General features: G+C 35.2%; 2 protein-coding genes across 2 annotated transcripts; both read left to right on the forward strand.

Annotated features, from left to right (window-relative positions):
• Positions 1-2,383: 2,383 nt before the first annotated feature.
• Positions 2,384-10,683, forward strand: LOC106920255 (5-hydroxytryptamine receptor 3A-like). Its single transcript, XM_088016615.1, has 10 exons — positions 2,384-2,465; positions 3,986-4,131; positions 5,257-5,301; positions 5,404-5,513; positions 6,488-6,657; positions 7,233-7,393; positions 7,921-8,131; positions 9,010-9,132; positions 9,717-9,790; positions 9,979-10,683. Exons 1-10 carry the CDS (start codon positions 2,393-2,395, stop codon positions 10,213-10,215), a joined length of 1,350 nt encoding a protein of 449 aa, XP_087872741.1. The 5' UTR covers positions 2,384-2,392; the 3' UTR covers positions 10,216-10,683.
• Positions 10,684-13,676: 2,993 nt separating this feature from the next.
• Positions 13,677-18,273, forward strand: LOC106920254 (5-hydroxytryptamine receptor 3A-like; the record flags this gene model as incomplete). The annotated part of the gene is made up of 9 exons (XM_088001063.1): positions 13,677-13,982; positions 15,423-15,467; positions 15,552-15,661; positions 15,766-15,935; positions 16,048-16,187; positions 16,286-16,496; positions 16,591-16,710; positions 16,830-16,897; positions 17,409-18,273. Coding segments are annotated over 9 exons (1,434 nt in total), but the record flags the coding sequence as incomplete, so codon positions are not given.
• Positions 18,274-18,840: the final 567 nt, after the last annotated feature.

Consider the following 18,840-nt stretch of genomic DNA (forward strand, 5'->3'; position numbering starts at 1 on the left):
ATATTTAATAGAACTTTATTTGTGTTTGAATGGGACTATTTGTTTCAAGTCAAACAGTACAAAGCTAACGTGCTGGATTAGGTGCTATAAAAAGAGGGATTTAAGGAATGCAGTCCAGCTCAGGAAAGGATTTTTGGACAGCCTGTTTGAGTTGAGGTGTGGAACCCCCATCTGACCCCAGTGCAACAGGATGCTCTCCGACCGTTGTAATTTTTAACACTTTGAGTGATTTTTCTACAGATTATTTAATTTAGAAGTTTCCCAAAATCTTGTTTGAACTGCAGAGAGGAATTTATTTATTTGAAAAGTAAAGGCTTAAGAAATATTAACTTAAATGGATTTTATTGGGCTTTTCAGAGGTAGACCAACACAAGGTTGTGCACTTGTGATGTAAAAGAAAAACGTATTATGTTAAATTGTAACAAATTCTTCTAAAATTACATTTCTAAAGTGTGGTCTTAATTGGCATTCAGTCTCAATATTGTGACACTCCTAAAATAAAATTAAGTGTCAATACTTTTTTCTTTTTTTAAATCATCTTAGTAAATAAAGTTCACCTTAACAGTATTAGGAAATAGCATTATAGAGATGAGAGCCCACCCAAGATATGACAAAGATAAAGTCAGGGTTTGATGCTGGGTTGGAATAGCTCAGGGGTGCCCAATACGTCGATAGCTATCAACCGGTCGATCGCGGAAAGGTTTTGAATCGATCTCGGCAAGTGACAAACTGAACGCCGCCAGGACACTGAGACCAGCACTTCCTCTTCTGACAGGCTTATCTAAAATATTCACTAAGATCCTGAACGTTTGTAGCTTCATTAAAAAAGAATTATTAAAAATCAACAAAACGTGTTAAAAGTAATAATCTCAGTAGTTATTGCTTCAACAAGGTTTTGTGCAATTCAGTGCATTTCAGTTTCATTAACAAAACAAAAAAAAAGAGCAACTAAAAGACCGATTGACAACAGAGCAGGAGTTTAAATTAGCTACTCAACCACCGCTGTGTTCTTATTAATAATAGAGAAATAAATATCAAGCCTGGAAACTGTAAGAGAATAAAAATCATTAAGTTCTGGCTTGTTGTATTGTCTTGTCCTCCCGGATTCAATGATGCCATGCGTGAAAATAAAAGCCACATTGCGATAACAGTCAGGGTTCCACCTCATACATTTTCAGAGTTTAATCCAACATTTAAAAGTATGAAATCACATCGACAACACAGACACTTAAAACACACTAAAACAGACATTCATTTATCTAAGATAAGTAGAAAAGTAGGAAATAGCAAAACAGGAAAAAGGCAAAAATCGCGTTTTTTGGAGATTGCCATGGGGCTGCAAATAGCAAATCTGATTCGTTCCTCTGGGGCCCATACTTTTATTCAAAAAGGGTGTTTTCTTTGTTTTAATTTATGCAATTATGCGATTAAGGCGTGTTGTTCTCCTTGTATGGGTAGACCCAGTTTCAAGTTACTAAGTTGAAAAGTTCGAAGCAATTTTATCACGACCATCAGCTCTGTTTCTTTTCAGAACTGAGACTTCTCTCTCTGTAGACAAGTGAGACCAAAGGTAATTTTAGAGCAAGCTCTTCTCATGCCAGTTTGAAATGCGATGTTAGTTTGTTTTTCCTTAAGTTGTGGTGTTTCTCTGTGGGAGTTGACTTGACTTGTCTCCTCCACTACCTGTGTGCGTGAGTTAATTTATGGCGTGGTTCCTTCCTGATAACAGACATTCTTTTCTGCAGGGCTAACTTAAAGCCCTCTTACTCAAACTAATCCTGCTCAATCTACCTTTTTCACATGTGATAAGATTAACTGTATTAAACACTAAGAATTATTTCTTTTCCTCAACAAAACCTGATATCGTAACGGACTGAATGTTGTGTTTTTAACGTAGTCTTTGCTCGGCTTGCGGGGCGCTTGCTGTGGCTCATTACACCCGCTGTAGTTTCTGAACATTCAATAAACGACAAACTTGGACTGATTACCTCGTTCGTTTTTGAGTATACGTCACAACAAACATCAAATAGGACAAATATATTTAATTAAGTTTTAACAAATCCTACTGCGATAATTATGTGAAATTAAATTAATTATATCCCGACTTCTGAAGATTTGCCTTTACCTTTACTGGGCTCTTTGGTTCCTCCTATCAGTCTGTAGTTTCTCATACTGAGGTCATCAAACCAAATTTCAGATCTACCATGACTGACTGACACCTGCTGGCGTCAGGTTTGCAACCAGCTTCTGACTGAGAAACCAGTAACCTCTTCCCAGTTAATTACTTTAGCAAGCTATTGTTGGCAATCCCATTACTGCATCAACATTTTAATGCATGACTATGCATTTATAAAAATGCACCAAACCAAATTCTCTTCTGTCAGGTGGATTAATGTCCAGTTTGGAGATACAAGATGATCTTAACAGCCAGTCGACATCCAATCAGAGCTACACAGAAAGCTCAGGTAAGAAATGTCTGTCAAATGATTTTAGAGGTCATCTCTTAAGAGCCATCAACACATAGCAACTCTTTCTACTGCAACATTGTTTGGAGCCATATTATTTCTTTATATGAATTAAGTTTTGGTTAATTTGTCATATTGTCCAGTCAGCATAAAAGGGGCTTTTACCCTCTCATTTATTATTCTAATATCAGTTTAATACATTCCAGCACCACTTAATTATGAAAAGTTTGATCTGAAATGTATAACATACAAATAAAAAAAATTGTATTCATTTATTTTTTAATAAAACAGATTGGAATACCACAAGCTATCAGCAATCGGATTATAAAAACCAGACATCCAGCGAGAGATCTGATGAAAGGGGTAAGCAAAAAAATTTACGTGATTACTGAGCTGTAAAACCGAATAAGATATTACCAGGTAACCTTGTTGTTTTCAAAGTATTTTTTCCCTTACCAACAGAAGCACATAAACCAGTCTTGATGGCAGAAAAATGTGGTGTTGGTGGCTCAAATTTTCATCCATCCATTTTCTTTACACCCTTGTCCCTCAGTGGGGTCAGGAGGGTTGCTGGTGCCTGTCTCCAGCTAACGTTCCGGGCGAGAGGCGGGGTCACCCTGGACAGGTTGCCAGTCTGTCACAGGGCAACACAGAGACACACAACCATGCACACACACTCGCACCTAGGGGCAATTTGGAGAGGCCAATTAACCTGACATGTTTCTGGACTGTGGGAGGAAACCGGAGTACCCGGAGAAAACCCACGCATACACAGGGAGAACATGCAAACTCCATGCAGAAAGACCGGGGCCGGGAATCGAACCCAGAACCTTCTTGCTGCAAGGCAACAGCTCTACCAACTGTGGCACAGTGCAGCCTGCTCAAATTTTCAAAAACTGCAATAAACTAACATGAATATTGTGAATAATATTTGTTAATTATTTCTCTGAAAAATGACCAAAGACATTATAAAAGCTTCAAGTTTGAGGTGACGTTTCCCCCCACAGTGACACAATATTAGTGAAATACTGACTTTTCCCCCCAGATTTTAAGTAGAAAAGGTTAATCTCGAAATCTGTATGCTTTGTGTTTGACTGTCACTATAATGTGAAATAGTGTTACTATTTGTTTTTACAATTATTGTCCATCTTTACCTTATTTTTTATTTCATATTATACTGCTCTTCATCAGATTAAAACAACTGTTTAGCATTATTTCCAACTGAGCTATCAACAGTTGAAGTGACCTAATTTAGACTTTAATTCAAAGTCTTGATTTAGCAACACAGATTTTAATCAAGCATTTGTAATAATTCAGGCTATACATGCTGAGACATGCACTGACAGCAAGAACATGTCTCAGCATATTCTTGCTGAGACATGAACAATTTGCTTTGACAAAAGACAAAATTCTGTGTTCCAGCAAATTATTAGCATAATATGATATTAGCGTAATATGATCAACTCTTGCCTTTGCTATGTAAATAGTGGAGAACAAACATGTGCTTTTTGTTTTTGCAGAAAAATTCTGCAGTGACTGGGATGTTCTAGAGCATCTAAACCTGACCAAGAATAAGGAAATGTTTACCATGATCAGGCCTGTTAAAAATCATAAAAGCAAAGTTAAAGTTCAATTTGAAATGGAAATCTATGCCATTCTAGATGTGGTAAGTTTCTGTTTTTATTTCATTTGTCAGTTTTATTTTTATTGGAGTTCATTTTTGTTTGCTAGCTTTAAAATATTTGGTTAAGATCTTCTTGTCTTATAAAGAATAAGAATTGTTTACTATGGCTTTCAGGTCATTCTGCCATGAGTTGTTTCATATGCAGTTTCCCCAAGTGTATTATAAGACTGGTGGGCTGCCAGGCTTTACTTGCCTCCCTGTCAGGCTTATTTTTAGTTTTACTTAAAAAAATTATAAAAATGTTACTGCTTTTTTTTTCTTCTTGTTTTTTTACATAAGCCGACTGCAAACATCTTTGTTGCGCTGAGCATTTCACTGGCAGAGCAGAATTATTAATGAAGGATGGGTTTATGGTTGATGCATTGGACATGGGCAAGAAGCCGGGAGCGTGTACCAATCACACTGCTGACGTCGCTGCATGTTTACCGCCTTGCACGCTATCGCGGCTTTGATCTTACGTGCGCCTCTTTCGCTCAAACAGGACAGAGGCTCACCTTTATCTGCATTTATATCAACCTCCTGTGAGGAATCGTATGTCTTTGGATAATTTTTCACCAAGATATGACTCAAGTTTAAAAGCCGCTGCGTTTGCTCTGCTTGCAAAGCTAAGGTGAACCTACAATATAGGTGACCGTTTAGAGGTGGTGTTAAGCCTTTTGTGAGAATGATATATCTTTGTGAACAAAGAATTATATGTGGTGTGCGCGTTTACACGCACTGCCCAGCGGTGACTCTGGGTCTGCGCTGATAAAGCTTTTACTGTAAGCAGTAAAAGCTTGTGCACACTTTCTAATGATCAGGAACTTTGTTCATTTTCTGTCAGTGTTTTGATTTTTAGCTTTCATTCCCTGCCTTCCCCACCCCGAAGTTATTTTTGACTGATATTATTGTGAATATGATATGGCCCAGCCACTTTCTCCATAGTGTTAAATGATTTTAAGTAACCTTTGTAAGATCTTGTGTTGTTGAATTGATAACCAGGACCATATGCCAAATAATGACTTTGGTATGGAAGTTCAGGCCTAAAATATAAATTTTTACATGTAAACTGTTCTAGATGCTGAACAACTAGAAATATTTTCATACATCTTGTTTTTGTTTTTCCAGAGAGAGGCTGACCAGTCCTTCATATCATACATTTCCTTTAGTACTGTGAGTATTCTCTGAAAAGTGTCACATTTGTCAGATGAATAAAATAGCTGATGCTTGACTACAAATCAGACTACTGACTCAGTTTTGTCTTTCCCTACTTAGGTATGGATAAATGAATTTATTCACTGGAATAAAGAGGACTATTGTGGAATTTTCTCTGTGGTAGTTCCACGTGAATCTTTGTGGATGCCCGACTTCGTCATTCAAGAAATGTAAATCTGCTCAGTTTTGTTATGCTTAAAACTTTGTAAACTGAGGCATAAAAAATTGTGACAAATATTTTTTTTTCTTAACTGACATAAAACAAACATAAAATAAATAGATAAATAAGTAAAATCTCAGGTTTGAAAGCATCAAAACTTCACATTCCAAACTATTGTTTCTCTTTTCCATGATACATTTCAGCGACCACATAATGTATCATCATTTTTAAAATTATATTCAGTTATTTGGTAACACTTTATTTGAAGGGGTGTGCGACTGACATGCCACTATCATAAACATAACACCTGTCATGAACATAAAAGTCTCTTTGTGAATATTTCTATTGTCATTAAGTGTCATTCTGTAAATAACGACACTGTTAATCCAAAGTTGATATTGTTTAAAATGTCTTTGTCATGATAACTTGTAATTAACCAAGAAAAAATATATTTCTAATGACATGATATTAAAATGGTTTTGTTGTGACAACCTGACATTAATCAAGAAATCATAATCTGTCATAAATATGTTAACAAGTATTAATGATCAAACTTTGAAAAGTTTTGCAACTTTATATGTTAACATTAAATCACATCTAGTCCACAACTAGTCCAATGTGTCACATTTTACTTAAGTGAGGGATAATTGCTAGGGAGCTGGGTTTGGGGCTCAGTGGTGGGTTCTTTTCTTATTTATCGAATGATACTTAATGACAACAGTCAGATATATTCATGAAGTCTCCTTCATGTTCACACAGGTGTTATGTCATGTCTATGACAGTGGCATGTCAGTCTTACACACCACGCTTCGAATAAAGTGTTACCAATTATTTTGATTTACATTTAAAAAAAGTCGTTCAGCTTCAGTGTTATGCAAACCTAATCTACATAATTATGTAAGAAGGTCAAGTTATGACATAGTATGAAAGAGATGTTTGACTGAAGTGTAATGTTGCCGCTAAGTCTTTTTTATTCTCTTACAGGACAGAAAAGGATAAAGACGTACCAAATCCTTTTCTCAGAGTTACTTCGTCTGGCTGGGTATTACACACTGATGATAAATTAGTGATCAGCACCTGCAAGATGAAAATCTTCCACTTTCCCTTTGATATTCAGAGCTGCAAAATGACCGTGAGGTCTCTCTCATACACCAGTAAGCCCTATTCAACCATTTTTAACAATATATTTATTGATATTTTGCAGATATGAAACATAGAAAACATGATTGAAATAAACATTGAACACTCCTCACCCACAATCAACACTCAGGGTATAAAATGAAATAAAAAATAAAATTCAGCTAAAACAAGAAGAAAAAATACGTAAAAGAATGGAAAAAAGTAGAAATGCATAACCATAGAGTTGAGATAGTTTCACAGACACTACATATATCCTGAACAGCCATTTATAGTGTAACAGTTTTAATGCTGTATTAATAGCCTGCATTTGTGCTTTTAATCCTGTTTAAACAGGAATAAAGTCACATGCTTTAAACATGTTTCAACAATGTCTGTAAAAATTAGCTGCATCCTTTTAAAATCAATGTATTGTAAGTCACTTTCGATTACTTAGAAATTCTTGCACGGCTTTTTACTGGATTGACACTTAACCCATTAACCACTCTGCATGTTATTCTGTAGTAACTAGATTTTCAAATGGTACTATTGAAATTGCATAATGTATTCTCAAAATTATTACTGAATCAATCTGGGGGGTTTTCTGTCTCAGGTGAAGAATTATTGATTGGCACAATTGAAGACAATGAAATGATCACAAAGTGGTCTCATGATTCAATCTGGACGCAGTACGAGTGGGAGTTTCTCAATCTCTCAGTCACCAAGAAAACTGTCAGATATTTTACCTCCAACCAAACTTACTTCATTTACACTGTAAGTATTCTGAAGACAGGTCACATAAGGCAAAGGTTTTCTGTTTTACTTTCTCTGTGCTGAGCCAAGCTATGCTGCCAACCTAATTGAAGATCTTTGAATCAGACAAGCTGAAGAACTCAACTTGTGTCTCCCTGCACTGACAGAGATCAGATTTGTCTGAAATGTTATTTTCAGTTGCTGATGCAAATTTTTCTATTCATTCTGTTGCTAGGCTCAGGTAAAGTCCTTAATAGATGACATTACAATACATTCTGTGGACAGGCATAAGAAAATGTAGAGTTGTGCACTTTCCTAACTTAATGCGTGCAGTCTCCATCAATATTAGATAATCAGTGTAAACTGATTTGCCTTTAGTAAAATGTAAATTTACTTAATACCACCTTTTGAATAAAAATGTATTCTGTCTTTGTGTAAGAATCTTTGCTATTCTGCTTTTACCTACTCACCTTATAGCTAAGTGTGATGGCTTTTCAAAAAATCATAAAGAAAAGGGGATTTTAACAATGTAACATACCTTTTTACAGGTAACCATGCAGAGGAAGTCAGCACTTTATGTCGTCAACTTCCTGCTGCCTGTCCTCTTCTTCTTGTGTCTGGACTTTGCCTCCCTCCTGATGCCGACCGGTGGTGGAGATAAGATTAGCTTCAAGGTCACGGTGCTACTTGCTGTTACAGTGATGCAGCTGATTCTCATTGAAATCCTACCTTTTACTACAAGCAGGATTCCACTTATAGGTAAAAATCTCAGCTGTCTTGTCTCCAGGTAACATGCAAAGGTATTACCACCCCTCCAACTTTTCGGCAGAAAACAATTTAGTTTTTTATGTGATTAACCAACAAAGTGGAGAAATTTAACCTACCGGTTAGAATTTTTTACCTGGTGTGGACTTTGACTAGGTCATTTCATTACACAAATCTGCTTTGATTTCATTCATTCCACTGAAGCTCCGACTGAACGTTTAATTTTATTGTTCTGCTGAAAGGTGAATCTCTACTCTAGTCTTAGTCTATGTTTTTCCTGTATTTAGCTTCCTATCATGTCTGACCAGCTTTTCCTTCCTTGCTAAAGAAAGCATTGGGCAGCATGGCATTGACCAACACATGCAGGTTTAGCTTCCAGCCACAAAGAGCATCCTGCTAGCAAGCCAAACAGTTTAATTTTGTTCTCATATGAATAGAGCATCTTCTTCCAAATCTTGGATGCATCCACTGCCATCAATGACTTATGACAAACTTTAAATGAGATGACTTATGCTTTTTTGTTGTTGTTGTTTAAGGGACATTACTAATAAAATAGGGGCAACAAAATAGTTAATTAATAAGAAAATATAAACATCTTAAAGGGATATGGATATTTTTTGATAATCACTTTGCATGCTTGTTTTCCATTGAGTTTCTTCATTTCATCAAAGTTATTCAGGAGAAGGCCCTCTGCTATGTAACCAAGCATAACCACTGGGGACATTTCATTCTGGATTATAATTTGTGAAAACATTCATGAACAGATCTTTTATTGTGTTGCTCTTGGTGATTAAAAATGTTTCCTGCATTTGCCACTAAATTGATCATATGACTTATCATTCTCACCATAATGTGTTCTCTGTTCCTCCAAGTGATTTACTGCATTGGGATTTTTGCTCTGATGCTGCTCGGCCTGTTGGAGACCATTTTCTTGAATTATCTGATGGGAAAAGACTCTTCATCCCTGGAAAGCAAGAAAGAGAGTGTCGAGCTTCGTAAGATAACTTTTAATTACATAACAGCAAAATATTAGCTTGTGGCAAATCGATAGCTTACGAAGCTAATTATAGAACAGAACTCACCGGAGATTCGCAGCAAGAAAAAAAAAGAAATTTAATCTCGAAAACAAAGTTCTTCCGGGTCCAGGTACACAGAAATAAAAAAATAACCATAAATGAAAACTAATTCTTGAAAAATATTGAAATGAAAACTGAGTTTTGTCACTAAAGTGATCACAAAACGTTTTTTTCTCTTCTTCTTCTGGTTATTCTAGCCCATATTCTGTAGTGTATCACTGTAGCTTTAGACTACCTTGAAACCATTTACTGCCATCTGTCGGCAATATGGTGCATTACAGGCTATAAGGCTATAATTCATATTCGTTAAAATAACATGGGTTACATAGTTTCTCATAATATATATATATATATATATATATATATATATATATATATATATATATATATATATATATATATATATATATATATATATATATATATATATATAATTGACATACACAGATCCATGCAGCTGTTGTGTTCACCCTCAACTATCCTCCACTTTCTTTCTCTTTCAGAAATAATAAAAGCTTCCCCCACTGCCTCCACCAGTGATGAGATGACCGATCAAACACTATCCATGTGCAAAGGGGTTAGTGTAATCTCTTCAGGGGTTGATTTCAGTGGTCAGGTTCTCACAACTTGATGGCTGCTTTAGCAGAAATAAGAAGCAGAAGTTATTTGTTTAAAAAACAACAACAGATAGTTAGATATTCTCTTGTGATAAGCAATGTGATGACCCATTATCTGGTTTATAACTTCTGACTCTGATTCTTGCAGGGCAGCAGCACCCAACTGACTGAGTTATTCCTGGCCATGGAGAAAGTCTCAGATGAGCTCAGAGAGATTAAAAGAAGTGTCCTTGACAAAGAGTCTGAAGAGACGAAGGATGGTTACTGGACCAGAGTCACCAAGAAAATAGACAAGATTTTTTCCATTTTCTATGTCTTGGCAGCCATTTTGTTTTTATCTGTCGTCTTCTCAGTGTGGCTCTCAAAATCAGATTCATTGGAATGATCCAGATATTAATCTTGAGATCTGAGAAAGCTGGTGGTTCACTTTGATTAGTAAGTCAAGTATGGCATTTCTGATTCACAAAATTCTTGCAGCTGATTCTATTTAATAAGCCCAAAAAAGTGTGAGACTCAAATTGCAATATGTGTGTTACATTGTCAGGTGCAAAGAACTACAATAATGGCTTTTTGCTGTGTATCTTCATAAGGCAAAAAGAGGCAGAGAAATAGCTAAAAAGTGACATAAGTATGTATTTTAAACATTTCTTACTAACTACTGTCCCAATAATGGAGCCCTTACTAAACATAATACTATTGTTCCTGCTTTGTTCCTGCTAAGAGGTCATACATTTACATTGATAGGCACCCAGATATACTTGGATTATTTATATGAATTATACATAAATTTAATAGCAGTATAAGTGCTATACTTTAAAGGTGTGACATATGTGGAAGTGCTCTCTAAATTAAACTAATAATAAATTGCACCTATTGTCTGTTGTCTTTCTTTCTTCTACATATTTTAGAGACATATTATATATATATATATATATAATATATATATATATATATATATATATATATATATATATATATATATATATATATATATATATATATATATATATATATATATATATATATAAAAAATTCCCCTCTCACCCTCCGTGGGTGGTCTCTTTCATCCTCTGAGCTCGGGTCCTCTGCCAGAGGCCTGGGAGCTTGAGGGTTCTGCGCAGTATCTTGGCTGTGCCTAGAACTGCACATTTCTGGACTGAGATGTCTGATGTTGTTCCTGGGATCTGTTTGAGCCACTGCTCCAGTTTGGGGGTGACTGCCCCGAGGGCCCCAATGACCACAGGCACCACTGTGGTCTTCACCTTCCAGGCCTTCTCCAGTTCCTCTCTGAGGCCCTGGTATTTCTCCAGTTTCTCGTGCTCCTTTTTCCTGATGTTGTGGTCACTTGCTATTGCTACATCCACCACAACGGCTTTCCTCTGTTCTTTATCCACCACCACAATGTCCGGTTGGTTCGCCATTACCATCTTGTCTGTCTGGATCTATATATATATATATATATATATATATATATATATATATATATATATATATATATATATATATATATATATATATATATATATATATATATATATATATATATATATATATATATATATATATATCATGATGGTCTATGGAAGTAAATATGTGCACATATTTACTTTCATAATCCACCAAATATTAATTTCTGAATTCTGCTGTTTCTAAATGAATGTGAACTTATTTTCCTTGCATTATTTGAGGTCTGAAAGCACTACAAAAGTTTTGTTATTTTGACCATTTCTCATCTACTAAATTTTTGCTTGGAATTTTGGAAACATGTTGTCCGTAGTTCATAGAATAAAATAACAATGTTCAGTTTACTCAAACATATACCTATAAAAAGTAAAACTGATAATTCTAATGTTTGGAGACATACTCTGTGGTCTGATGAAGCTGAATAGGACCTATTATGAGCATATGACCATTGTAACATGTGGAAGAAAAAAGGGGAATGCTCTTTCCATCCTAACTGTGACGTATTGGGGTGGCAGCGTCATGTTGTAGTTCTGCTTCAAGTGTTCACCAAAATGCAAATAATCCAAATGGCTGCAGGTCATGCAAACACAGGCCACTATTAAAGCAATGTGGAAAACAAATGAAAAAGAAAAAAGATATAGTATTGCAGCAGTTGAAAAAATTAAGACTTGGTTAACCACTACTTCAGAGTCGCTCCCAAAGACAGAAAAGTTATTTCTTAAATCAAATATTGAGGGAAATGAAAGAAATCTCACACCAATGTTGGTCAGATTTGGAGTAAAAATTGCTAAATAACTTTCAAAATCAGCCAGATTTTTTATGTTTTTGATCTCCATGCTTAATGTAACCACATTACTCTGTTATTTCTTGCCTGAGCAACAATGCTGGGTTGTACATAAAAGAAGAAGTTGTGTAGTGAATTTTGGGCCCGTTTAACTGCACAATAGAAAAGTGCAATTGAAAAAAAATCTGAAAGAATAACTATCTTACAAGTACATTAAGAACTGTTACAACAACTTAATTGACAATGTAAGAATAAGTAGCTCTGTTTGAAGGCAACAATTATTTGACGATAAGTACTAGAGTGTTTCTCAACAATACTTTGTCAATCAGTTAAAACATAAAATGTAAAAGCCATGGTTTTATCATTTTATCTGCTCAAATGGACATAAGTCCTTTTATGACATAAACAGTTGAGTGCTTAGGGTGTTGGCCCTTTCCGGCAGCTTCTGTTCATTTGGAAAGGCAAATTTAGCATCAATACATTTGCTGCTCTGTTCTGGTTGTGTTCAGATGTTCTGGTTGTGTTCAGACAGAAGAATCCCCTGATAACTCTCAGGATAGATTTAGACAAACACTGAAGTCCGACAGTTATGAGGCTCACAAATCTGTACTTTCTGCTCCTCTTACCATGTAAGTTGAAACTGTAAGTGCATGTAAATGTTGTCTGTTGTTTTAAATGTGCTTTTTTGTATATATAGTGGCATGGATCACTTTCAGGATTTTCCTCTATCTATTTTATCTATTTTCTGTTAATTTTATATATGCTCCCTTCTGAGTCTAGTTTTAAGAAAAATCCCCGCTTTCATTCTTCCAAACAAGACATCACTGCAAAAATATAAATTACCACCAAGTATTTTTTGTCTAGTTTGCGGCGTAAATATTTTAGTACACTTGAAACGGGACAAAAGTAACTTATAGTTGACTTTTAAGCAAGATATAGGACCTTGTTTTGAGTCAATAATTCCTTGAAATTGTAGAAAAAGTACTAGTTCCACTGGTAGATTATTTAATTCATAACATGTGGAAAAATGTTTCGTCATAAGTGAAATAATCTGCCGAAGACCAGACCAAGACCAAAAGTACTTTGTAATATTTTGTGTCTTTGCAGTGTAGATCTATCTGACTAAATTTGGCAACAAATATTCAGTATAACAGCTATTAAATTTTCTATGTGATATTAAATCACAGATGACATTGAACTTTTTAGCCTTAATAACAATAAGACTAATGCCACTGAGTTTGGAGCCTCCGGATCCCTTTGTGGTTCTGCCAGAGTTGGTTCTTTGGCTCCCAGCAGCTGTTCTGTGTTTAAATGTTTTGCTTTACAAAGCTCTGAAGCTGATTAAGTAGATTAGTGATGTTCTAAGATCAAGTCTTCTGATTCAGATAGATAATAAACTGTATTTTTATAGCACTGAAAAAAAAAAACGATGCCTGAGTTTTTCTTGTCCACAGGTGGAGTCGTTGCCAATATGGAGGGACAAAAGCAGCCACAAAGTACAAGTTAATACATCTGTTTTTTCGAAAATTGTTTCTACATTGTTGTTGTAAATGAACTCAGATTCAGTACATTTAGCTATATTTTTACTAGAGTAATCTTTGCTATTCCACTGGTTTGGTGGGAGGGGAAGAAAGACTTACATTAACGTATTTGCAAACATTATCTCAGGCCAAAACATATTACTAAATGTGAAAATCAATAACACAAAATACTTTAAAACGATACTTTTACTGATTCCAACTATTTTTGATATTTCAGCTGGGGAATGTACAGATTACGACATTCTGAAACACTTTAACCTGAGCAAAGATAATGCTATGTACACCATGGGCCTACCTATCAAAGAACGAAACCGCCCTCTTGAGGTGAATCTCACATTAGATCCCTGGGCCATCCTGGATGTTGTAAGTCGCTATGTTTTTTCTACTATATTCAAGTAATCAAGAGAGAGGTTGTTACAAGTGAAACATATCTAACTCTTTCAGTTTTTTTGAAAAAAAACAACAAAACAAAACAAACAAACAAACAAAAAAAAAACAACAACAAACATTTAAATTATGTATTTCTTATGATAGATAGCGCTGAAGTACAACCAGTTGGTTATTTTATGTAGCTGCTTTGTAAAAAATTAAACACCTTGCGTAGTTTTTATTTTATTTTATCAAACAATGACAGCCTTAGCTCCTGCAACATTAGTGTTGACATCAAAGCCAATCTTGATTATAATCCCGGAAGCTCTGCTGCCCTGTGGTTATTCCTCCACATTTGGTTTAACTTCACAAGCTAAACAAAATGCATTGAAAGAAAGATGCAGTGCATTTATTTCTGAGCTGGGAATCAAACCAAAAGCAGATAAAAAAAACTGCTGTATAAATAATAAACGTCTTCCATTCATAGAGGTACTTTCTTGATAACTCTCGCAAGTTATCAAGAAACATCCTCCACTCTTTGTGAAATCTGACCCTCTTCGGTTCAGATTTCAAGCTTCCATCACAAACATCTTGTTCTCGTTTTTGAACACAGCTCCTGACAATCAAACTTCCACCCTTTATGGGCTAAACCCTTCCCCTCACGTCTTTTTTTTTCTCAGCTTGCACATTGTTTTTCCTTTTTCATAAAATGAAGCAGTAACTCTGCCTGGTTACATTTCCAGCCAATATAATGAGAGAGTGTTACTGTGATTCGCCAGCCTTTTATTTCCCCTTTCTCACCAAGATCACCCCAGACAATAATTGAATTTAATTATAAAAACTGTTGACGGACATCAGTTACACACTGCACTCATGAGAGAAACATTTTTTTTTTCACTTTACAAAATCGGTTCTCAGTATTTTTGCAGAAAAAGCAGAAAAAGTATTTGCTGTTTTAGTTTTCCACACCTGCCACTAGAAGGCGCTGTGGGTAACAGAACGGGTAGAATGGACTGAATTTGTCTGCAAATCCCCCTAGAATTGTTTTGTATCTATACCCCAGCGTGAATTTGTTTTAGTGCTGATGATTCATTAATATTCAAAAATCAAAAGGGATCCATCCTCAGAGATTAAGGAATGTGTTGCCTTCATGAATAAGATAACTGAAATACTGAATACTCATTTATTCAGCCTGGCTTTTAACAAGATTTAAGCTATGTCTTACATTTATGCTGTTTTATCTTCATGTCTTTATGCCCGTCTTTACATTAAATTGTTTTTTGACATGTGAAAAACACTACACCAATACAATTTAGCCACTTTGCTACTTTTAACATTTCGTAGCAGTTAATTTTGATCACATTTTCCTTGAGTGTTGTACAGTAAGCTGTCAGCAATCTCTTCATTCATTCTGTTTCAATTTTGTTTGACCAGAGAGAGGTTGACCAGACTTTTGTGACTCATCTTGGCGTTAAAATGGTAGGACGTACCTAAAAGATATGTTTTAGAATATGAAGTTATGTTTGTTAACCTAATCTTGCCTTTTCTCTTTTTCCTCTGTAGGAATGGACCAACCACTACATTAAGTGGTCTCCAGAAAACTTTTGTGGAATCGACAAAATCATAGTTCCAAGTGAACTTTTGTGGAAGCCATACATTATAATTAAGGATATGTAAGCTTATCCACTCAGTATATGATTGATTTATATTTATTATTTAACAAGGACCTTTGAGACAGAACATTGTATGTGATGACTGAGGTACATTTTTCCTACAGGGCAGAAAAGGAAAAGTCTCTTTCAAGTCCCAATCTCAAGATTAATTCCAATGGCAAGACAGAGTTTAGCACCAATCAAGTGGTGACGACCAACTGCAGGATGCAAGTGAACAAATTTCCTTTTGATACGCAAATCTGCAACATCACATTCGTCTCAAACATATATGATTGTAAGTAGTTTTTTGGCAACTTTACACCATGTTTAATTGTAAACATGCCACATGCATTTTATTTTTTCTTCCTGCTGAGAAACCTTGCACTTGATTTTTCTTTTCACCTCAGCAAAAGATTTATACCTGAAAAGCCGCTATGGTCGTGACACATACAGAAAGAGGATCCAGAAAATAATAACGCAATACGAGTGGTTGTTCTGCAACATGACAGTCCATACCTGGAATTCAACTGGGCATTTATATTTTCCTGTGAGTATTTTTTTTTTCCTTTTTTTGTCATGTAATAGGAAATTGTTTACAATGCAAGAATTTGTTCCTATTTTAATTCTCACCTTTTCAATTTACAGATCACTGTGAAAAGGCGTTCTGTAATCTATATTGTCAACTTCTTGTTTCCTATTTTCTACCTCTTGTGTCTGGACTTGGTGTCATTCCTCATGTCAGACACTGGCGGTGAAAAAGTTGGCTTTAAAATCACTGTACTGCTGGCCGTCACAGTCATGCAGCTTATTCTCAACGATATTTTGCCCTCTTCTTCCGACAGCATTCCACTTATAAGTAATGAAGCTCAAAATTAAACATTCATGACATTATAGTTCTAGAATGCCGTGCATAATTGTGTTAAATAACGAATGCTGTTTAACCCCTTCAGTGAAGTACTGTTTTGGGATATTTACGATGATGATGATCAGCCTCATAGAGACCATTTTTGTGAAGTATCTGATTGAGAAGGATTCTGCATCAGAAGACGACGAAACAGCCCAAGACCCAAGTCTGGAGGGTATAAAACTGAAAGTCATTGGCAGATTATACAAACTGAATATTCATGCAGATTTATTCAATTTTAGTTTAATAAACTCTACTGTTTTTACATCTGTTACATCTTCACAGCAATGAAGAAATACGGTGCATCTTTGATTGATAAATTAGGTTTTAAAAGGGGATCTGCAGCCAAAGAGGTTAGAAGTCTTTATTTAAAGTCCGTAGTTTACAGCTAGGAGTATAATCAGTTTCAACTTGTTACCTTGTAAAAGTGTTCATAACCCTTGATCTTTTTTTAAACATTTTGACATGTTGCAATCACAAACACCAGCGTCATTTACTGGGATTTTATGTGACTAACTGAAAAGTAAAAGAAAAAGTAAAGAATGTTTGTGATGCAAAACAGCTGCAAGTCTGTTTTGGTTTGAACTCTTACGGCTCATGTAATGATGGAAATTTTTTGACTATTCATCTGGGCAAAATCACTTAAGCTCAGAAAATTATATGAAAAATGTGTCGATATATCACTTTGATGTTTTCCCACATATTCGGCATTAAATTAGATCTGAATCTTTTTAACACATGAAAATGCTTTGATCTAATCATTCAGTAAATAACACATAAATGAAGTATATTTTCTAATTTGATCGATTTGGTTAACTCGGGTCCATTCAAAGCATTTCTGAATAACCTCTACTACTTCTGCAGGATACCAGCATCCAACACACGGAGGGCCCACTGACACTGGAGATGTTTTCAGATGAACTGAGAGAGATGAAGAAAATGATTACTCTTCTCAACACCGATAAGCAGGAAGAAAAGAGAGGCTACTGGACCAAACTGGCTGATAGAATCAACAAGATTTTTGCAATATGCTATGTCATATCCATCACTGTATTTTTAGCCATACTATTTTCAATGTGGACAGCAGCTGAAAATGTAACTTGCTTAAATGAAACACTTCCACATTAGATAAACATGTAGAGATTGCTTTGCTTCTTTGTTATTAACAAATGACACACATTTCACAAACTGAAGGTTTGTGAAATGTTTGAACATATAAAAACAGGTTCAAACAGTGCGACTTATTAAGCAACAATTAGATTGTCTATATTTAGCATGTCAAGCCATTGCAGTTATGAAATGTTGATGGATGTAACATAAAAATGAAAGTCATACAGTGTGATAAGACACATAGAACCATATGTGTGTGATGGGAAAATGAGGGTGGAGTAAAGATGAATCATATTAGGTTAATACCAACAGCAATTAGTGTGCGCTACACTGTACTATTAAAACAATTAGCATGTAGTACCATAGAAATACAAAACTATTAATCCTAAATGGTAAATAAGTGTCTTTGTAACTCAAATTGTGCTTCATCCTGTAAATATTCCTCCTTTTTTTTTGTTATGTGTTGAACACGCTGCGTTTCTGTCTCTAGCTCCATTTCCATTACAAATGTGTACAAATCTTAATCTATATAATGCTAATGTTGGAAAAAAAAAGAAGAAGCAATTTCGTGTTTGTAGTGTTTCCATTAGATATTAAATTAAAATCACTTGTAAAATAAGTTTGGTCAGATGATGTCATTCAGTATCATGGAAGCGGCGAATGTAAGTTACATGAGATATATTCATAATTCAGCCATTTAGCGCTCATCAGATATCAGTCAAGAAGAAGTCAGTGTCTGATTCAGGCATTGGAGCAACAAGGTCCGAATGTGGCGTTTTGAGGAAAAATATAGTCTGTGATTTTACAGAAAAACTATGGATTCAACATGTTTGAATGACACACAACATTTTATGAACTATGTGATGCTGTGAGAGCTCTGGTGGAGCCAGCTACACATTGTCCAAAAAACAAAAACAAACCATCATCCTTCTACCACTTCCTGTTTTCTTCTAAGTTTTCACCAGAAGTAACATCCGGTGTTATATACATATAAACCATATGAGGGATAAACTTGTTTTTTACATTTTCAGAGCTTAATACCAAACTCCTGCTCCAGTATGTCCTGACTCTTAGAGTGAAGAGTGTTAAATGACAATAAATAACTTATGTAATAACTATTTAACTGTGTCATTAATTTATTAAAACTCTTCACTCTCCATAGATCTCTGTCTTTTGATCCGTCTTT

This window comes from Poecilia mexicana, unplaced genomic scaffold (assembly GCF_051168715.1).
Source record: "Poecilia mexicana isolate PSO_F unplaced genomic scaffold, ASM5116871v1 scaffold_19, whole genome shotgun sequence".
Classification (NCBI taxonomy): Eukaryota; Metazoa; Chordata; class Actinopteri; order Cyprinodontiformes; family Poeciliidae; genus Poecilia; species Poecilia mexicana.

Bases quoted from the DNA above. Each gene is read 5' to 3' on its own strand.
- LOC106920255 (XM_088016615.1), top strand. From the start codon at position 2,393: ATGTCCAGTTTGGAGATACAAGATGATCTTAACAGCCAGTCGACATCC. The intron at 2,466-3,985 runs GTAAGAAATGTC...TTGTTTTTGCAG, and splicing joins GAGCTACACAGAAAGCTCAG to AAAAATTCTGCAGTGACTGG. The intron at 9,791-9,978 runs GTTAGTGTAATC...TGATTCTTGCAG, and splicing joins CACTATCCATGTGCAAAGGG to GGCAGCAGCACCCAACTGAC.